Raw genomic sequence first — 19855 nt, forward strand, 5'->3', positions numbered from 1 at the left:
AATTGTGGGAAAGAGGCTCTCTCTCCATAGGATGGCTCTTGCCGCCCTTGGGGGTGGTGGGTCTGTTTTTTCCAGGAAGGACTACATACTCTTTGCCCTCTTCTTTTTAGAAAAAAAAAAGATTCCCGAGAAACTTTTTTTGGATTGGAGAAGGGGCACACTAACTCTTTTCTCCATTCCCTATCCTGGAAGGTCCCAAGCCATTTAGAATGGTCTTGTTTCAATATGGGAGACGGGGCCACCCTTTTGTTTTAGTCTTTCACAAGAGAAGAAATTTGGCTGGAATGAGTAAGCACTGTTTTATTTTCAATTGAGAAAAGGGAACTGTCTATAAGCTAAGAGAATTTCCAACATGGAAATTACATGCATGTGATAATAGGCACTTCCCATATTTGGAGTCATTCTATTTAACCTCTATGTGACCTGTTAAAAAACGTAATTGCTTAGTTCATCTGCCATTTCTCTGGTTAGCTCTCTCTCTCTCTTTCGTCAATTTCATTACGTAAAAATGCCTGTACAAGCCTCTTTATGTGTTTTTTAACATTCACCTGTCTGTGGAGGTAGCAGAGGTGGAAAACCGCCTCTGGACACTGGATTGAGAGTCCAGAAAACCACATGGAAATGCTTAAAAAACTCAGGTCTGAACACATCTTTAGTGATGAAAATTGGGTCCCTTGTTCATGCTTTGATTGCAGTCTTGGAAATGCTCATGTACTTTTTTACTTCTACAGGTAATATAATAACATGTTCAATTGGGATAGTTTTAAACCTACTTGCAGACTTCTTCACAGACTTCTATACAGGTATGTAATTAAATCTGCCAGTGATGATTTTCCATTTAATACAAACAGAGGGATCAGATATAGATGATCATTCACAAACCACAATAAAATTGTAGCAAAATTGTGCACTCTAATAATACTTTATGATCTTGCATTTCCCTGTGTTAACTTTGGTGGTTTATAAGTAACCTGAAATGCAAATTCATGAAGATCCATAGCAAAAAAATGAAAATGTGCAGTTACTTTTTATCATTTTTTATAAATATCATATTCAACCTCCTCGTCATATTTCATGCACTTTATATTGTGGAAGTAACAGCAAGACGGAAAGTGAGTCCCCAAGACACATAAAAACCCAGTTCGTGATTCATGGGTACACTGTTTCCAATATTTAGAATGAAAACATTTATTTTTAATTAGGAATTAGCTTGATTTATACTTATCAACATGTTTTTTGAAACATACATATTGAATACACAGACATCACAAAATGCATTCCTTAAACGTAGCAATAAATAAAAGCTAATGACAACACCCTGGAATTATTAGTTAATAAAAATCATTCTTGAACTCTCCAATTATACCTGCTTTAGCGTTGTTGTTGGGTGATTCAAATGTCAAGTACAGAAAATATAAAAAAAAAAAATAAATCACAATAAGATATTGTTCATTATAGCCTATTGCTTAATGTTTTCTATGTCGCTGCAGTTCATTTTAAAAGTTAAGGTAGTTTTAATTTGAAGAAATTGAAATATGCCGCCATTAGGATGGACTAAGAACTTAATATTTTATTATTATTTTTGGAAATGTTGATCAAAGTGTTGGTCGTTTTAATGTTTGTCTAACAGCATAAACACTGGGCAATGGGAGGTACTTAGAAACGAGAAGTGCCTTCAAGAAATATGTAAGTGTGTGATAACAAATAAAAGGACAAACAGTGACGTCTTTACGCAGAACACAGTAACGTAATTATAACTCCCAAGATTTAGGAAGGTCTAGTGACTGCTTTAGAAGTTTTATAGTTTACAAAAAAATTGTATATTTGCTCAAAACAAATGTGTTATTTGGCAGTGTTGGCAAATAGAAATATTGTGCTTATACATATGTGTGGTAATAGGGGTGAAATATTAGGTGTAAAATCAATAGTATTTGGAACACTAGACAAGAGTAAAAAAACTGGAGCATTGTGGTCATATACAACACTTGGCCAAAAAAGCCCCCAAGCTTGTGGGGCAGTGTTATGATTTGGGGTTTCCTTTGGGGGCAGTGTTATCCTCTGGGGTGCCTGTGGTGGCAATATTATGATCTGCGTTTGCTTCAGTTGGTTAGTTCTAAGTTTAGCAATGTTATGTGCCCACAAATGTGATCAGTTGGTTACCTCCATATACAGAATGATCAGTTTTGCTCCATCAATGGCTTTTCAGCATGATGACACAGGCATATTCCAAGATGCCAAGAATTAATAGGCTCAGATTGAATGGTTGATCAGCAATCATGAGACATCACTGTCACACATGGGTTGGTCAGCACAGAAGATCCTAACCCTATTGAGAATCTTTGGGGCGTGCTGGAGAAGACTTTACACTGCAGCCTGACTCTTCCATCATCATGGCAAAAAAAAAAAAAAAAAACAATTGCAAATCTGGATGGAAATAAATGTAGTGACATCGCATAAACTGATTGAAATGATACCATGGCCAATGTATGCCACAATCAAAGCTAAAGGTGATCCAATAAAATAAAAAAGCAATGTTTCTGAACATTTTCAACATGGGGGAACCTCTTGAAAAAACTTCAGACTTCAGGTTATCAGGGAACCCCTTCTATAATTACCATATCCACAACTCACAGTATATTAATGTGATGGCCAGTAGAAAGAATGCCTCCATTGCAGTCCATTGGGTAGAATGCCACCATTACAGATAGCCAAAAGATCGCTCATATTAGGTAACCTCACCAAAGAGTAACAAACTGCTAATTGCCCAAGAAACCCCTTGACAAACCCTAGGACTGGCTGCATGTTTTTGTTTTTTGTTTTTGGCTAGGCAGTGCCTTTACCTTTTTTTTTTTTAAGGGGGATTAGAAATCAATGTATATATTCTCAATACCTCAGTCCTGCTGTTTGGGATATTCATTGATGTGCAGAGCTAAGTGAATAGTAAGACTAATGGAGGATTTCCCATTCAAGACAAAGAAAAGATGGCAGAATAGCCTGAAGAGGATATTTAAAACAGGCAGAAACCCTTATTGTTGAAAAAGTCATAACTATAACATTCACCTATTTATATTGTCTCCTATGGATAAGGGATATAGCAATATTCATATTATGTAGAGTGGACCAATTTTTATTACCTTCACTGAAGGGAATTTGAGCCTCCAGACCTAGTTGATGTGGGTTCTGATGACCTCTCTTTTGAGTAGACGTAATTTAAAAAAAAACACTAATAGGAAAGATACATAAAGGCCCATTATACACATGTGCAATTACACCATCAAGGTTAGCCTGATCAAGTCACCATGCATTACAAAAGATATCTTGGTTGACGCTCATTCTGGTCCCCCTTCAGCAGAAGGGAGAAAATACATTTTGACTTTAATTAACATGATGACATATAATATAAACCATCCTTTGGTAATATATTTTCTTTTACATTCTAGAGTCTCCATCATTTATTGTTTGCATACAGTCCAATAAGATACACTGGAAAAGATCTATTTAATTATCTGATAATATAGAGGATAGTTATAGAGGATATAGTATATTATTTTCTCACACTTAAATAACAGTAGCAGGATATTTGTGAAACCCGGGTAATACAAGATTACTATTCTATACATTATGTTCAATCAATGACAATATAAAAATAAACTAAAACACAAATGTTTATCAAGGAGAGAAAACAGCATTGGCTATCGGATTCCCTTGAGCTGTGAGGACCAAAATGATGTGTGTATTTAAATTCCCGATGATTTGTTTGGCTCTGCCCAAACAACTTCCAGAAGTTCTGTACCCAAATCTTCTACCGCTTTAGCGCTTTCATTGAAAGGTCTCAGTAGTGTGTTCCTTTGTTATGTATTCACATGAGGACAAGTTCTCGGGTTTCAGGTAGTCGAAGAGATATAAGGCCTCCACCAACAAGGGCTGTGGATGCAAGGAGAATCGGAACAACTTTTGTTATGCCAACGAAAGAAGCAAAGATGGAGTTTCCAAATATAGCAGCCAACTTGCACAGGCCATTAAGGATCCCAAATGCCGTTGCTCTGTAGAAAAGATATTTTAAAGTATAAATATGCAATATGCAAACAAAGAAAGTAAGGAAATAGGAAAGCAGGGAATATAAACATTTCCTACTTAAAAAAAAAACAGGAAAACTGACAAAACATGTCTGTCATTAATAACATTCAAACCAGGAACCAAATGAAATGCCAATAAGTTGATGGGGATATATACATTTGTGATGTGTTATTTTTAAAGTGTTTATTTAAAGAGGAAAAAAATCACATGGGCTTAGCCTGTTTATCTTTTTTCTTCCTTTTTGTAGGTTAATATATTTTGTACTTTTGAGTTGGTTATGATGGATCATTTGCTTCTAAATGATCTTGTTTGCCTTTGTGTTGGCCATCAGTAGTTTGTTATACACTTTACATTAACGACACAGGGCCATGTATTGGTATAACCCAAGTACTTCTATCTAATGTTGTCTTAGCTTTCCAGTAAACATAACAATTATATTAAATATAATTATAGTTAATAAGTAAGGGACAAATATATTTTTTCAGGGCTAAAAGACAAACTACTTTAAAAAGAACAAAGGGAGATTAGCACTGCCATCAAGAATCTGATGCACGAAGTATATCATGATGTCATGTGATCTGCAGTACATTTCCATAGAACTGATTGCACAATAGAAGGTGCATTTCCACTCTGTGCAGAATTTTCACAAAACAATCTTCTGAAAGTATGACATATGGCTGATTCCACTAAGCAGGACTAGGTGAATTTATACACATACATTTGTAGGTGTGAATGCATTTGGAACTGTCCATAAATTGTAATTTCAGATAACTTTTAAAGCAATATCAGCAAACTTTTTACAGAAAGTCTGCATACCACAGAAATGCACTGTCTGCCATGAAATCAATACAGAGGAAAAATTGCCACTCATTCCTCTTTGTGAAGTGTCTGCCTCTTGGTTACATTACCATTTTAGTCTACTTCTTTCAGTAAATTATGTAAAATCAAGAAAATTATGACATTTGGGATGGATAGAACCGTATTTGTTAAAACGATATTGCAATAAACTTTCAGAAATCAGTTCTATAACTTCTCTTTTCTAAATAATACATGTCAAATATCAGACTCGTGCAGCAATACAATAGGAAAACAATATGATGTACACACAATACCTTTTATTTGTAGGATAAAGCTCTACAGTAATTACATCCAAGGCATTCCATGCGGCTATGCTGGTTCCACAGAACAGGCACTGCCAGCCAATCATTGCAGACTCACTGTTACCAAAAAATAGGAAAAAGCAGCAAACTGCTGAGATGAGCATGGATCCAGCTGCAGGGAAGATACAAACATAAAGTGAACCAAGAAATATAATAAATACTAAATAGAAATATGAAATTCATACTGAACAAAACTGTCATAAATAGTTACTGTCATAAAGTTATGTCTACATTGTAACAGATATGTTTATGGTGGACCTATCATCAGAATGTCAATATTATATAAAAGGGTGGCATTCCCTGCTACATATTTTAAAAAAATGCTTTTTAATTTTTTTTATCAACTTTAATTTTGTTTTGTTTAATTTTCCATTCTTTAGACGTTGCTGCTATGGTGGTAAACACTAAAGGGGGAACCTGCTGCCTCCTGGGATACTTATGTCACATATCCAAAGAGGCTGCTCCTTCCGAGCACGCCCAAAATCAGGGACTGGGTCATCAGAGGCTTTTCCCCTGATCTTGTGCATGTTAAGTGCAAGTAGAGATAAGAGAGAATGCCTCTGATATTCTCGCAAAAATTTCCTCAAACTTCCGATGGGTCTGCGTACTTTCAGCGAACCAATTTCGCGGACCCATTGGAAACTAGAGGAAATCATTACAAGCCCTCATTTAACCTCTAGTGCCTGGGGATTGCACACAGGAGGATTCCCACGGCTGCATTCATGAATGCAGCTGTGGTGGTACTCATGTCAGTGTGAGTACCGCGGCTGTGCTTATCAATGAATGCAGCTGTGGGAATCATCACAGGATGATTCCCACGGTTGCATTAATTCATGATTAGCACAGCCGCGGGACTGCTGTGTTCTTGGATAGAGAATCTCTATCTAAAAACACATACTACAGGGCTGCAAGAGCAATCAAGATAGCTCTTGCAGGTCCCGAAAAAATTTGATCTCGACGGAATTTACACAGGCCATTCTCTCTTACATGTTCCGTAAGCGAGAATGGCCCGATTCGCTGCGAGATCGAATTTTAAAATATCTGTTATCCCTAAGTGCAAGATCATGCAATATCATCAAGAAGAAAGATAGTAGTGTGGGATATAACTGAGAGCCCTGAAAAGGGCTGAAGGAAATTAAGATAGCCAAGGATTTACTGGTTTATAAGTTTCTCTTTAAAAAATTTTTGATACCCATGTTTTACTAGAAAGGTTCCATGTATATGCTGATATTTATGATATTGAATCTGTATACTTACCAATCATTTTTATCCTTCCAATTTTATCCATCAAGAGGGCTGAGATAATATTTCCAGGTAATACAGATAAACTTCCAAGAAAACTGACCAGATAAATAAGAAAATCATTATCTTCCTCAAAGTCAATGTCACAATCGTCTTTGTGATTGGAGAAAGTGTTGTTTATTAGGGTGCAGTCAATGAACCTGTGCTTGTAGAGATCTGGAAAATCACAACATAAAAAAACAAAGTTACTTTATTTTAAACAGAAAAAAAGATATGGAAATCATAAGCAACATTAACTTCAGCTTAAAACTCATTTGCAAAGTCCATTAAGGGGGAACTTTCCTGAGCAATATTAACATCTTGAATATTAGAATAATATAACTCTGAACATAAAATCAAAATAACAACTACATCTGTGAAAAATTTTATTCTCTATGAAGGCCCATATGTGTCACTGTCATGGCACACAGCATGGTCCCATCCTACAACCTCTATATCATCATTTGTAATGGCATAGGAGTTGGATGAAACCATGGCACACAGCATGGTAATAATATTATTTCACAGTATATATATAGCACCATCATATTACACAGCACTGTACAAAGTCCATAGTTGTGACACAAATGGTCCCTCAAAGGAGCTCACAATCTAATGTCCCTACCTCAGTCATCATCATATGTCATTAAAGTAGTCTAAGGTCAATTTTTGGGGGGAAGCCCATTAACCTAACTGCATGTGTTTTGGAATGTGGGAGGAAACCCACGCAGACACATGGAGAACCTGCAAACTGCTAACCACTGAGCCACCGTGCTGGTACGCAATACCAGGTAAGATACACAGGCTGTCAGAGGCCCGAGTATATTAGCTTGAAGAAAACCTAAAGGATATTTTGTCCAAATTTCCAATATTGGTAGAGCAATACTTCTACAATGCAGGCATTTTAAAATCTCTTTTTCCATTGCAGGTGGATAATGGATTCCAAGCAGAAGCAACGTGTCGTCATTGAGTTTTTGATGAAGTAGGATTGCAGGTTGTCTGATATCAACAAAAGGCCACAGAGATGACACCATCAACAAGAGTACACTATGTGCACAGATGGATAATGAAGCTTAAAGAACAGGAAACCAACACTGAAAGCAAATCATGGAGTTGGACCATCAACTTTTTTTTTAAAGAGGATTTAATATTTGGGTTAAATGATGGTGTAGAAACATTACTTGTAATACAGACTATGTTGAGTAGCACCTTGAGTGGTTACCTTCCCTTCTATGACATATCAAGTTTTCCAGCTATTTAGTCGTTGTACAAAAAGTGCCACATCCCTAAATACAAGTATTCAAGAGAGCAACAAGATTAATTGGGACCATTAGCGATTAATCCCCTGTCCCCCATGTAATGAAAATTATTATTTGTGGTTCTTATTAGGAGAATGGTTTAGGGTAACAACCATGGATCCCTCAATAGATGCAGTGGATGGGTGATGTAGCCACCCAAGAAAAGCAAATGTGTTAATTGAAAGATTACTGGGTGAACAACAAGCAAAAAAAAGCTTGAAAAGGCGATGCCTCCACCATCAAATGAATAGCAAGCTAAAATATATATACTTCATCCTAGATGTTTGTCAAAGGATAAGGATGATTGAAACTAGAACTGCAGCCAAACTGCTAATTACAAAGTTAGAACCTGGACATGTCGACTGTTGTACAGAAGGACTGTCATTCTGTTTGGCCAAACTTGTGATTTACACACACTTACAATACTGAATAGTGATGTGGGTGCAACAACTAATCAATATGTCTACCCATTGCTCACTGTACTCAAAATTAGCACCAAGACTTCTTCTGATTTCACCCATTCTTGAGTTTGTTCTGTGTTCTTCCTAACGACTATCACCCCAACTAACACTGTCTTTAGAAAAATGTTTTTGAACTAGGTTGCTGGGGTTGATTACAAAATTATCTAATTATGCCTCTTAAATCAGTTTAAGTGACACCAATAATCTCATTGGCTATATGTAAGATTGACATTCTTCCTAGTAGTAGGAGGAATTCTTCACATTAATGTTCTGTGAGGTGTGAATATAGTAAATTTAAGTTCCATGAAAACCTAATAAAAAGAACTCCCTCATGTTAAAAAGGTAAAAAAAAGGCCGCTTTAGAATCAAAGCCTTGTATGACCTTACACAGCCATAACCTCCCACTCCTAGTCTTGTAGGTTGTAGGATGGTAATGAAAGATTCAGCCCATAATTTAGTAGTATTTAAAGATGAAATTACTATATAACCTAAAAATATATTTTCCTGGAGATCCACTTTATTAATATATATTGCTTGTATACTATTGCATGTTTTTATAAACAGCAGCAGCAATTATTACAATATCTGTCTCCGGTTCATGACCTATAGAAAGCACGGTGCCTTGCCTGTGTTATGGAAGTAGGAGTATTTTATAGTGCAGTTCTTAAAGATCGTTCCTGATGAGGTGACATCTTCAAAGTAGCACTCATCAAAGACACAGTCCTCAAATGTGACAAATTTCAGTTTCATCTTGTAGAACCTACAGTAAGCAAAATATGAAAGAAATTGGTTATTATTATTTGAACACTGGTATCTTCTGTAATCTGATGTGATACCATCAGCCTCAACATTATTAAAGTTACCAAAGTTATCTCAGCCAGTGCTAACCTTTCCTTGTATAAATTCTATGTGTCCTGCTGAACCATGGCTCTATTCTGTTCTGACTTATTGGCCAGGCACAAGGATACAGATGCGGGGTTGTTTCCTGACTCTGATCCTCATGATGGCTTATGGGTCCAGATTAGTGAAGTTCTGAAGCCAAAAGTTTTAAAAACAGACCAACAATAGGGCTCACCTTTTATTCTCTGAAATGATACAAAATATTTGATAGAACTGGGAACATTCTGCTTTACTGCCACTAGATGTCAGCATGTTAAAGGGAATTCTAACAATATTTGCAATATGTAGTATGGTGTAATTTATTCAAATTGCAAATATACTTTGCTTGTGTTATATTTCTATTCGTTTCAGTCAGTGTAGAGATCAAATAAAGTGGTATTAGGTGGGGCAGATGTGGATTCTGGGGTGGAGTCATTATTGGTATATAGTATGGGAAAGGAGACTTTATTAGGCGCTTAAAAGGATAACCAAACATATGCAAAAAGGTGTCAACGCTGGTTTCGGGGAAGGGCAAACGGGGCAGTTGCTCAGGGTCTACAAAAGACAGAATGGCAGAGTTGCAGGATTGAAATGCAGTGTACTTGGGGTATCCTATATTTGCCCAGGGCCCTATTTTGCCTAAAACCATTCCTGAGCAAAGTTATGTACTTGCTCCTTTATTTGCATCTAAAAATTATATTAGTCAGGTATAGCAGTACAAAGTATGGAGGCTGCTATTGCTGATTTACGACCAGGGATTGTTTGAAGGAATGTCAGATTCCATGTTTTATAAATACAATGTCTACAGTGTATTGTCCTTACATTGGAGAGATTTACCACCATTCCCAGTTGTATCTACAGAACAGGAAGTGAACATAAATTCCCTAATTGGACACAGACAGCAAAAAAAGACTGGGCCTGTTTTATTAAAGTTCTCCAAGGCTGGAGAGATACACTGGAGCAGCAGTTGCCAACCGGTGGTCCGCAAGAAAATTTTTTGTGCCCCCCCCGAGATGGGTCAGAAGAGGGACCCTGCTGGCGGAGAGCACCACCCAGAGCTGGATACCATGTCCCTCGTACAAATCCCTGGCTCAGGGAAGTGGGCGGGCTCGGTCCCTGGAAAGAACCCATTCACTCTCCTATCGCAGGCTCAGATCTGCGATTGGGAAGTGGGCGGTGTTATGATATCATGACATCGCTATGGGGGAGGTTTCTCCCCCTTTGAGTGACACCCGGCTCCCTGCGCATGCACGGTTAGGAGCTGGTAATTTTAGTGGTCCGCGGGACCAAAAAGGTTGGCGACCACTGCACTGGAGAATACACTTTCATCACTGAAGCTGGTGCTGATACAGCAAACCTGGAATGGATCTGCTCAAAGATTGGAAACATTTGCTAACAAATAGCAAATGACTTTTAAGAAATCCATTCCAGGTTTGCCTAATCACCCAGCTTCACTGACATTTACAGTAACTTACTTATCATTGTAGTATGTTCCATCTTCATGTATTTGGTTTTCCAGTGTGAAATTAAACACAAAATCCCGAACATGTTCGTTTTTAAATTTTTTCACTTTGCTTGCATAGTCTTCTTCTTGTAAGTATCGGATTGTGTCTGGAAACCAGACTGTGAGGCCATAGTAGCTGCAAGGAACAATAAGAGAGATGTGATTCCCTGCATAGGATATGAGTATAAAAGAATAAAAATCACATGCAAGTAATATGACTTACCTTAATGACATGGTGAACCAAACCACAGCCAGAATTATGGTGTTCTTTCTGTATTGGCCAGCAAAGCAATACAGCATGTTTTCCCAAATCTAACGTAAAGGGAAGGGAATCAGAATTAATGTATAGCACAGGTTCCAGTATATTTATACCATCAAACATTTTATAATGCATTCCTAAAAAAATAGGTAAATAATTGATTCTCTTCTCTTGATGCACTGAGTTTATAGTTATTTGTATGTATTGCAACAACTTTAAACAAATCTATAGCTAGAAACAAGTAAAGTTTCCTGATTTGTATTCCATTTTGATTGAATAACAAAAACATTAGATTACTATTTAAGTTCCATTAAATCTCTATTGAATCCTAGGGCTGCCAGCTTTTATGTAATAATTGCAAAACCATTGAGCATAGCATATTGCAGATAAGGGGGGTGAAAGTTCAGAGGTGGGAAAGTGTCCCCCCCCCCAAAAAAAATAAATAAAAAACCTTTTTTTACTGTAAATAAATCTTAAAGTTGACTTCTATTAAGAGATTATGAAATCTGCGGCTGTATTTAAGGATACTTATTTTGGATATAAAGCTGATCTTTGGTATTTTTAGTTATGCAGCTGAAACAAACATGTAGATTGGGTGATAAATTGGGTGCCAAGAAAGTAATATAGACAGAGGGCCTGATTTAATATAGACAAAGTGGTAACCCTGAGTGTGGCTCGGGGTAAAACAAACCAGCTGAAAGTGATAACCCTAAACTACACTCGGGGTAGCTAAAAAAAAAAAAAAAAAGACTTACCTGGTACCTACTATTGGGCAACCCTCGGAGTCCGGTGTCCTGCCATCCTCTGCCCATAGCCTCTTCGTCCGATCTGTCACCCGGTCAGTGCACTGACGTTTCCTGGGAGTTCCCGATGACAGTGGCGCTTGCGTCAGTGCGTGCCGGAGTGTGGTGAGAATTTAGATTCAATACAAAATAACAGTTGACAATCGAAAATCCGGCCATCAATAATCCGGATCCTTCAGTTGCCCGGCATATATTTTGGATCGCATTTTCAATACAGGGACTGCAGTACACTGTTTGGCCACTGATGTTTTCATGGCACTGCAGAAACAGCTGTTAGGTCTGTTTGCTACACTAAATACACATTGAGACGTCCCTGCTGCCTGCTCTCCGGAAATGTGCCAGATGTCCGCAGGTTATGTGAGAGGAAGGCTGGCCTGTGTGTGGAGGTAAGTATAAAATAAAAATCCGGAATTTTCAAAAATCTGGCACTCCTCAGGTCCGGAGGTTGCCAGATTTTTGATTGTCAACTGTATTATATATATGCTACTGTACAATTATATTACAGGTTTCACTATTTTTTATTAATTTATGCACCCTTGTTTTAACAGATTTTTGTGTTTTTTATGTAAAGTTTTAAATTTATTAAATATTGGACATATTTCGGTGAGTTATGCCTAAAAATTACAGGCCTACAATGTAAAATACATTTTCATGAAAGACAATGTACCGCGTTTAGACATATAAATCCGGACAGAAATGAACCGCCCAGGAGAATAAAGCTCTCCAAACCTGGAGAGGATACACTTTCATCAGTGAAGCTGGGTGAGAGCTTTAATAAATCAGGCCCAGAGTATCAGAACACCAACCAGGCAAGCTATATTTCTAATTCCGATTGCAATTCCAACAAAAAACTGGTATAGATTAAACAGAATATAGTCAACATTTGCATTTATGTACCTACACAACCACCACAACTACCACAATAATAGCAAGCCCATGCTCTTCCCAAGTTTTATAGTTTGTCTTTGGTAGTGCACCCCCCTGTTCAGCAAAGGCAGCTAACATAATCTCTATATTTGAGTATTGGAATACATTGGTTGAATAGCACATGCTAATCTCTTATTCATCCACTAGATGGTGCTGTGTGTATTCCCATTTAAATTGATGAATAAAGCACAATAGCAGTCAGCTTGTATTGGATACATTCATATTGTACATTGTAACATGGTGCAATCTAGGTGACAATCTGACAATATGTTCATGGCTTTTGCAATTACCATGATAGTCATGGGCTTTAATGGAAATAGATGGAAAGAGGGGTATATTACATTTCTGCATGTATTTCAACAAATTGTAGATAAAATTAAAATAGACATTTTTAAATTAAATATTACTACTTTCCACTCATGGAAGCCATGGAAGGCTTGTATCATCTGTCAGATTGTATTTAATGTCTATGCCCCAGCTAGGGAAATGTATTCCCATAATATGTCCTTGTGAATATTGTGACCTGAATATTTATAGTTGGCACTGAAAAAGAGAATAAAGAAATACCTGGCAAACCTAAAAATTGGAGGCTGCAATTGCTGACCTCTCCACCTGAAATCCCCTATACACTGTCTGTTATGCTGATACCTATTGCTGCAAGTTTGTTCTAGGTGTGTGGTTCAAAAGTCAGGTAACAAGCATTTTTTAAAAGGTCATCTCCATATATCTCTAATGATAGGGTTGTGTGAAAGAAGAATATTCAATTCCAAATATACAGGAAGACACAAATATTTGGGCTTAGTATTCTCCACAATGAAAGCATGGATTAAACTGAATGCAGACAACTTTTATACATCGGCTACTGGTTGTTTTATGCCTAATCTCATTTCAGAAACTAATCCAGAAAAAGCAAGCCAATGCTCACTCACTGTTTTGGAATTTGGATTTTGACGTGCAAGAGCAAACAACATTTCCCATAACTATGCAAATAGCAAAAAGAACCTTAATTAAAATGACTTCCAATATTTAATTAAAACATAGGTCTCTGGTAAATATGTGGAAGCCATGTAATACAACCTAGATGCATCCAGACTTTGGGTACACACCAGTCATTCTAAACCCGGGTTCTGTGGATCCCAGGGTGTTCCTCCAGAGGTAGATAGGGATTCCTCAAACTGTGGCTGGTTGATCTCCAGTTTATTGATGTCTTTTAAAGTCTGGGGCCAACATCACTTGGAAGAACCAGTTGCATTGCTAGCAAAGTTTTATGTCATCTATTATAGGATAGTATTCTAGCCACCACTTTAAAGAGGGCATTCTTTCCACGTGCCACCTATTTAGGAGACATGTTCTTCACTGATCCTCAATAAATTGGTTTTAGGAGAGGATTCCCAAAATCTGAAAATTATTTTGGGGTTGACTAAGGCTGGTCTAGAACCTACAATACGTCCTCGCTTGTGAATGACCTTTTACAGTATTGCTCACAGGTTGTCATATCCTGCTTTGCCAAATAATAATTTGTTAAATATTCAAAAAGGATATATATATATATATATATATATATATATATATATATATAGCAACGTACTTGCTTTACAACAGTCATGAGCCTCACAAACCAGCGTTGGAACCACGTCCCAGTTGAACTTTGAATTTCAATAAATTCGTCCAGTTGTTTTGGTGTCTTAATATTGGAGACCTGGTGAAGGAAATACATAGAGTTTGATGAATAAAATTTCGTACCATGTGTAAATTGTCTTTATCTATATTTCTATGTCTGTTCATAAAAAAATGAATTTCCAACACATATGAACCCCTTCCCACTGCTATCAACAGGCAGTCATTGGAATTAGATGTAGAATCCATGGCCAGTAAAGTCTTTCCTATCTTTGTCAGTGCAAGCATTGAAGATTGTGCTGAGGACCGTCCTGTCAATGCTCTACTTATATGGTTAAAATCTATATAGGTCAACAGTAGACCAATCCTCCATAAAATCCATTCTCTAAAGCTGCTGGCCCAGTGCCTAGAGAAGGAGGAGGGGTGAAGCTTTAGTGGGGGAGGGGTGAAGCTTTAGATCGAAAAAGAGCCACATGGTGCTCCTATCATGCCATGCTATATTGTTCTATGCAAGGATGATGTGAAGAATTTACACATTTACATCTATATTTGGTATATTTTGGGTCATTAAGTAATTATTTGACCTCTGTGAACCAATTATATTTAGCACCAACATTCTCTAGGTAACCCTTATAGTACAAAACACTTCTGGAAACTGGGTTTTCAGGCCCAGGTTCTCCCACCTGTGTAGAGTAATTTGGAGCCACTGTTAATTCCACAAAAACGTAGCTGCTAAATTGCTAATGTGTGATTCTTCCATTAATTATTTTGTTCATTTATCATGTCTCATTCATGTTTTTTGAGCTCATTACTTACAATGCAAGCTAAAAGCTGAATTTAAATCCTTCTGCATGCTTTTTTAAAGAAAAGTCCAAATCACCGTAAATTATACGCATACATGCAAGTAAATGTATACAAATCCCTTGACACAGATCTAATTTTCCTATTACTTTTAAATATAATTTAATTTTTTGTCCTCACAGAATAACTGGGGCTAGGTTATCCACAAGGCAACCTAGGCTGCAGACTAGGGCCCAATATGTATCTAGGGGGCCCAGCTATAACCTTCATGTTCCTGCAGTAAATTATGAGGAAAACACAGTTGGTGAATGTGGTGAACCTACCTATCACATTGGTAAGTAGACACACTTGTAGGAAGTTGGTTTTTCATGGGTCAATGCCACTACAGGCAATGCAAATGGGGCATCTTTGTGGCCATTGCAATCCTTATCAGTATAAGTTAAAGGATAAGGTAACAAGGCTGCTACCATGCCTGGGGCCCTATTCTCCATTAATCTCTGGATAAAAGTACCAGGTCTACTAGCCCAGACCTTTTGTGTGAATTGTGTTTCACATAGAAAGTGCACAATAATTAGTTTCTATGCACATGTTCATATTGCAGCTGGGGCTGCACACCTTAAGCAAACTTGAGCCCAGACCACAGTCACACCAGTTGGTGCCATTGTACCTTGAAGATGGAAATAGTAAAGTACAGATCATCCTCCTATTTTCCTGGCTTGCGGTATTGTATCTCAATGCTTAGTTGCATTTGAGATCAGTTTGTTAAAAAAAAAAATACCACTCTGATTTTCATATTAAATTGTTTAAATCCTTCCCACCAACATGACTGAAGAACAAAAGTTCAAAGAAAAAAAGAAAAAAAAAAAGATGAACAAAAGAAGAGCAAAGAAGAACAAAAACAAAAAATGGATAACCAGGCATCAGTTCTAAAACATATTTTGTGCATGTTATTTCTGATTCAAAAGAACATATTTGTTCTTTTATTTTATTTATTTATTTTAGAAAATTCAAATTTGAAATACTTACTGTAAAAACTCTTTCTGGTTCTCCTTTTGCTCTCATATTGGTGTCATGGACCTTCTTCAGTATCATCCAAGCTTCATCATGTTTTCCTGTCTGTTTAGAAAAGCAAAATTTTATTTTATTCTTGATAACTGCTCAATTTTTTAAGCTCTTTAGACTTATGGTTATATCCATAAATATTACATCTTTTTGTACTGGCACCTTGATGTGAATTTTTTTAAATACAAATATGAAGGACAACAAGATGAGGTATGCTGTACATACTTATATGCTATGCTGTCAAAAAATAGGATATGAACTTCCCACACTCAAGTACAATCAGGCAAAAAAAAGCAGAATTGTTTTTGTCTGTTACTGGACATTCTTCTGCTTGAATATTAAGCAAAGTTGTATAGACCTGTAACATTACTTGGTTTGTTCTTTAAAGACTAGAAATATCAAGAGCAAACTTTACTTTGAAGTTAAACATATTTTATACAGTGATGCAAATTCCTACATAGGAAATAATTTGTTTCCGATGTTGATAATAAAACCAAATGATTAAATAGGTGGTACTTTACCTCCAGTAAGAATCGAGGACTTTCCGGCATGAACTTTAGAGCAACAATAGAGGCTAAACAGGGCAGGACACATATAACCACAAACACCCTCCAGCTGTGGAAGTGGTAGTGAGTTCCCATGCTGAATCCCCATCCTGAAAGAATAAAATAATAACGGTATAAAGATTAATGATATGATATATATATATATATATATATATATATATATTTATATACATGATATAACACATTTTAAAGACTTTAACGTTTTAGCACCACAATGTTTCATGGCCTGCAAAATATTATTTCCCAGTCAATTGGCACTATTCCTTTAATTGTGTAAAGTTTCATAAATCCTTCAATTACCATGTTAAAAAAGTGTCCCCTGCTGAGAAGTTCCTGGCTTTGCACCCTTCCAGATGAAATAGAAACATTAGTGTGGGGGCATATGACAGACTAATATCTTAGTATGTAACTGTGCCAATATTAGGTCTTTGCGATTCTTAAAACTGTTTTTTCTTTTAGTGAGAAGCTGTGATGGCAAAGGCACAAGCAATTTTCAAGTCGTTGGAGTTACGGGCCGTCATGAAGTTTTTGTTTCTCCAGGGAAAGTCAGCAAAGGACATTCACACTGAGATGTCACAAACACTGGGGGAGAAGTGTCTTTCCTACAGCACCCTCAAAACCTGGATATCTCGTTTTAAGACTGGGCATTTCACCGTTGAAGATGAGCCCCGCAGTGGGCGCCCCCAAACCTCAACGGACCTGGCAACCTGCGATGCCATCCATGAGCTGATTATTGAGGACCAGCGAATATCCGCAAAAAAGATACCTGACATCTCAAAGAAGCGTGTTGGGTTTGTTATCACCACTATCCTAGACATGCACAAGCTTTGAGCGAAGTGGGTGCCGAAATGTTTGAACAGTGATCAGAAGAAGGAACGAGTTGAAGCATCCAAAGCCGTTTTGGCCCATTTTAAAGCTGCACAGGACTTTTTGACTAGGTTAGTGACAGAGGATGTAACCTGGCTCCACATCTATGATCCTGAAACCAAGGAACAGTCAAAGGAATGGCGCTACAGTTCTGAACCCAGAAATCGGCAAAAAAAGACATGGCATCCGTTTTCTGGGACAAAGACAGTATTTTGTTGGTGAACTACCTACTTCAGGGCTCTTATGCTAACCTCCTGGAGCAGCTGAAGGAGGCAATTAGGACGAAACACCGTGGAAAGTTGAAAAGGGATCCTTTTTTTGCAGGACAATGCACCTGTGCACACATCCAAGGCTGTGGCTACCAAATTGACTACCTTGGGTTTCCAATTGGTCCACCATCCCCCCTACTCACCTGACCTTGCCCCTTCAAACTATTACCTGTCCCAAATTTGAAAAAACACCTAAGGGGGCAACGTTTTGAGGACATTTCTGACGTCATAGATGCTTCTGAGAGCTGGTTTGTGGACTTTTTTTGAACGGTCTAGAAAAGCTGCAACTACGCTGTACCAAGTGCATCAGTCTCAGGGGGAAATATTTTGAATAAATGTGTTATTTCATGACTCTGGCTCTCTTCTTTCTGGGCAAAGACAGGAACTTCTAAGCACCCCCTCATATATAGTTACTAATCCCAAAAAGCAAGCATTCCCTTCCTTGCCATCCATCTCCTGTCCTCTTACCATAGTGGGGGATGATGCTCCAAGCCATTGCTGATGCATAGATTGCACCAATCATCCAAAACATGCAAAGCCAACTTAAGTGCTCCCCTCTCTTCTCACGAGCCAGAAATTCTGAGAAATAGGCAAAGACGATGGGAAGGGAGCCTCCAATACTACAAGGAAAATGTAAGTCAAACGATGAAGTAACAAAATACTTTTTGACTAAATAAAAAAGTTGTACTGCTAAATACAGAAAATGTAAAAGATGTAATAAATGGAAGCTGTGACAGCTCATCAGCAAACATGGAAGACAGACATCATTTTTTTCCTGTATACCCTGAGACGTTTTGTATATCCGTGATTTATTGCATGGGATTGTGACAATATCAGTGAATTCTGTTATATATTTGTTTAGGATTTACTGTACTCCAGTTAAGCTGCACAGTGTACACTTGGTATTATAGTCTTTATTAGAGTTTGCAACTCCAAGTATATCTAAAGCCAAAGCTTTTTTTTTTCTTTTTTTCCTGCCCTATAGTGGATATGAGGATACCGGTGCAATTAAAGGAAAACCCTCATTTAGATACTTGTCTCTGGAACAAATGTCCCATTGAAAGATTTCTTTTTCTCTATTCTTGGTAAGTACAATTTTTGGATTTTCAGGGACAGTGATAATTTGGACAGTTAAAAAGAATGAATCTATCTAATGGGGACACAGATATAAGCCTGATAGTGGTTCTACCCACTTACTACCCTAATAAAACTTAAGCTTTACCTTTTATATAAGCATATTTTAGGTATACTTAAAGGGTTTTAATTATGCACATACAATATAAGGACTAACATGCAATATATCTATTACAATTGATAACATCATTAAAATGAGAGCCATGTCTATTATTCCTAAACCAAATATACATCCCAAAGCATGCCAATTCTTTATCTTTCAAAACATAATATTGTGATCATAGGGCTCAACATACAACTATCCATACATAGGCACAAGTATAACTCAAACCTTCTTGCCAAAAAATAATAAAGCCTGGTATTTATCATGTCCTAATATTAGTTACATGTCTGTCCTTCTGTCCCAGGGAATGTAGCCCAGTAGTGCTGATGTATATACAGCTTTGCAGAAATTACAACATGATAAAGTGCAGCCTGTTCTTCAGCAGTTAAAAGTAGACAGATTATCAGAAATGTTATTTTGGGCGATTCTTTGATCCATTACATTTTTAAAAAATAGGATTTTTTTTATTAGGGGGGGGTAAATACTTGTATTATTTTTATCTTGCCTCCTACTTTCAGAGTTCCTGAAATGAAAGAATAGCAGGTCATCCAGCAGCACCCTAGGAGGCTGCAAGATTCTATACAAGGGGCAATGCGAAAACTAGGTGCTGCATCATTAGGGGGAGCGATGACCGTGCACATGTACAGAGCAAAATAGGCATCAGGTTATTTGTGTTTGAAAAACACCACCTAATAAAATCATAATGGGATCAGGTTCTGTTGCAAACATTATTAAGGGGGATGGAGGTAGGTTGATTATGAAAAGGAACATGAGTATAAGCAATGGA

At 37.3% G+C, this 19855-nt stretch overlaps 1 protein-coding gene across 2 annotated transcripts in view; it reads right to left on the reverse strand.

The window, feature by feature from the left end:
- Positions 1-1163: 1163 nt before the first annotated feature.
- SV2B (synaptic vesicle glycoprotein 2B) overlaps positions 1164-19855 on the reverse strand; it is an 81245-nt gene continuing 62553 nt past the window's right edge. For both annotated transcript variants that reach the window (XM_072402693.1, XM_072402692.1), the window contains exons 4-13: positions 18300-18451; positions 16651-16784; positions 16094-16183; positions 14238-14348; positions 10884-10972; positions 10632-10796; positions 8904-9037; positions 6495-6695; positions 5190-5349; positions 1164-4043 (exon numbers count right to left, since the gene is read on the reverse strand). In XM_072402693.1, coding sequence (XP_072258794.1) covers positions 3860-4043; positions 5190-5349; positions 6495-6695; positions 8904-9037; positions 10632-10796; positions 10884-10972; positions 14238-14348; positions 16094-16183; positions 16651-16784; positions 18300-18451 — 1420 coding nt within the window. In that variant the 3' untranslated portion in view covers positions 1164-3859. The remainder of the gene's footprint in view (positions 4044-5189; positions 5350-6494; positions 6696-8903; positions 9038-10631; positions 10797-10883; positions 10973-14237; positions 14349-16093; positions 16184-16650; positions 16785-18299; positions 18452-19855) is intronic.

Source organism: Pyxicephalus adspersus, chromosome 2 (assembly GCF_032062135.1).
Source record: "Pyxicephalus adspersus chromosome 2, UCB_Pads_2.0, whole genome shotgun sequence".
Lineage (NCBI taxonomy): Eukaryota > Metazoa > Chordata > Amphibia > Anura > Pyxicephalidae > Pyxicephalus > Pyxicephalus adspersus.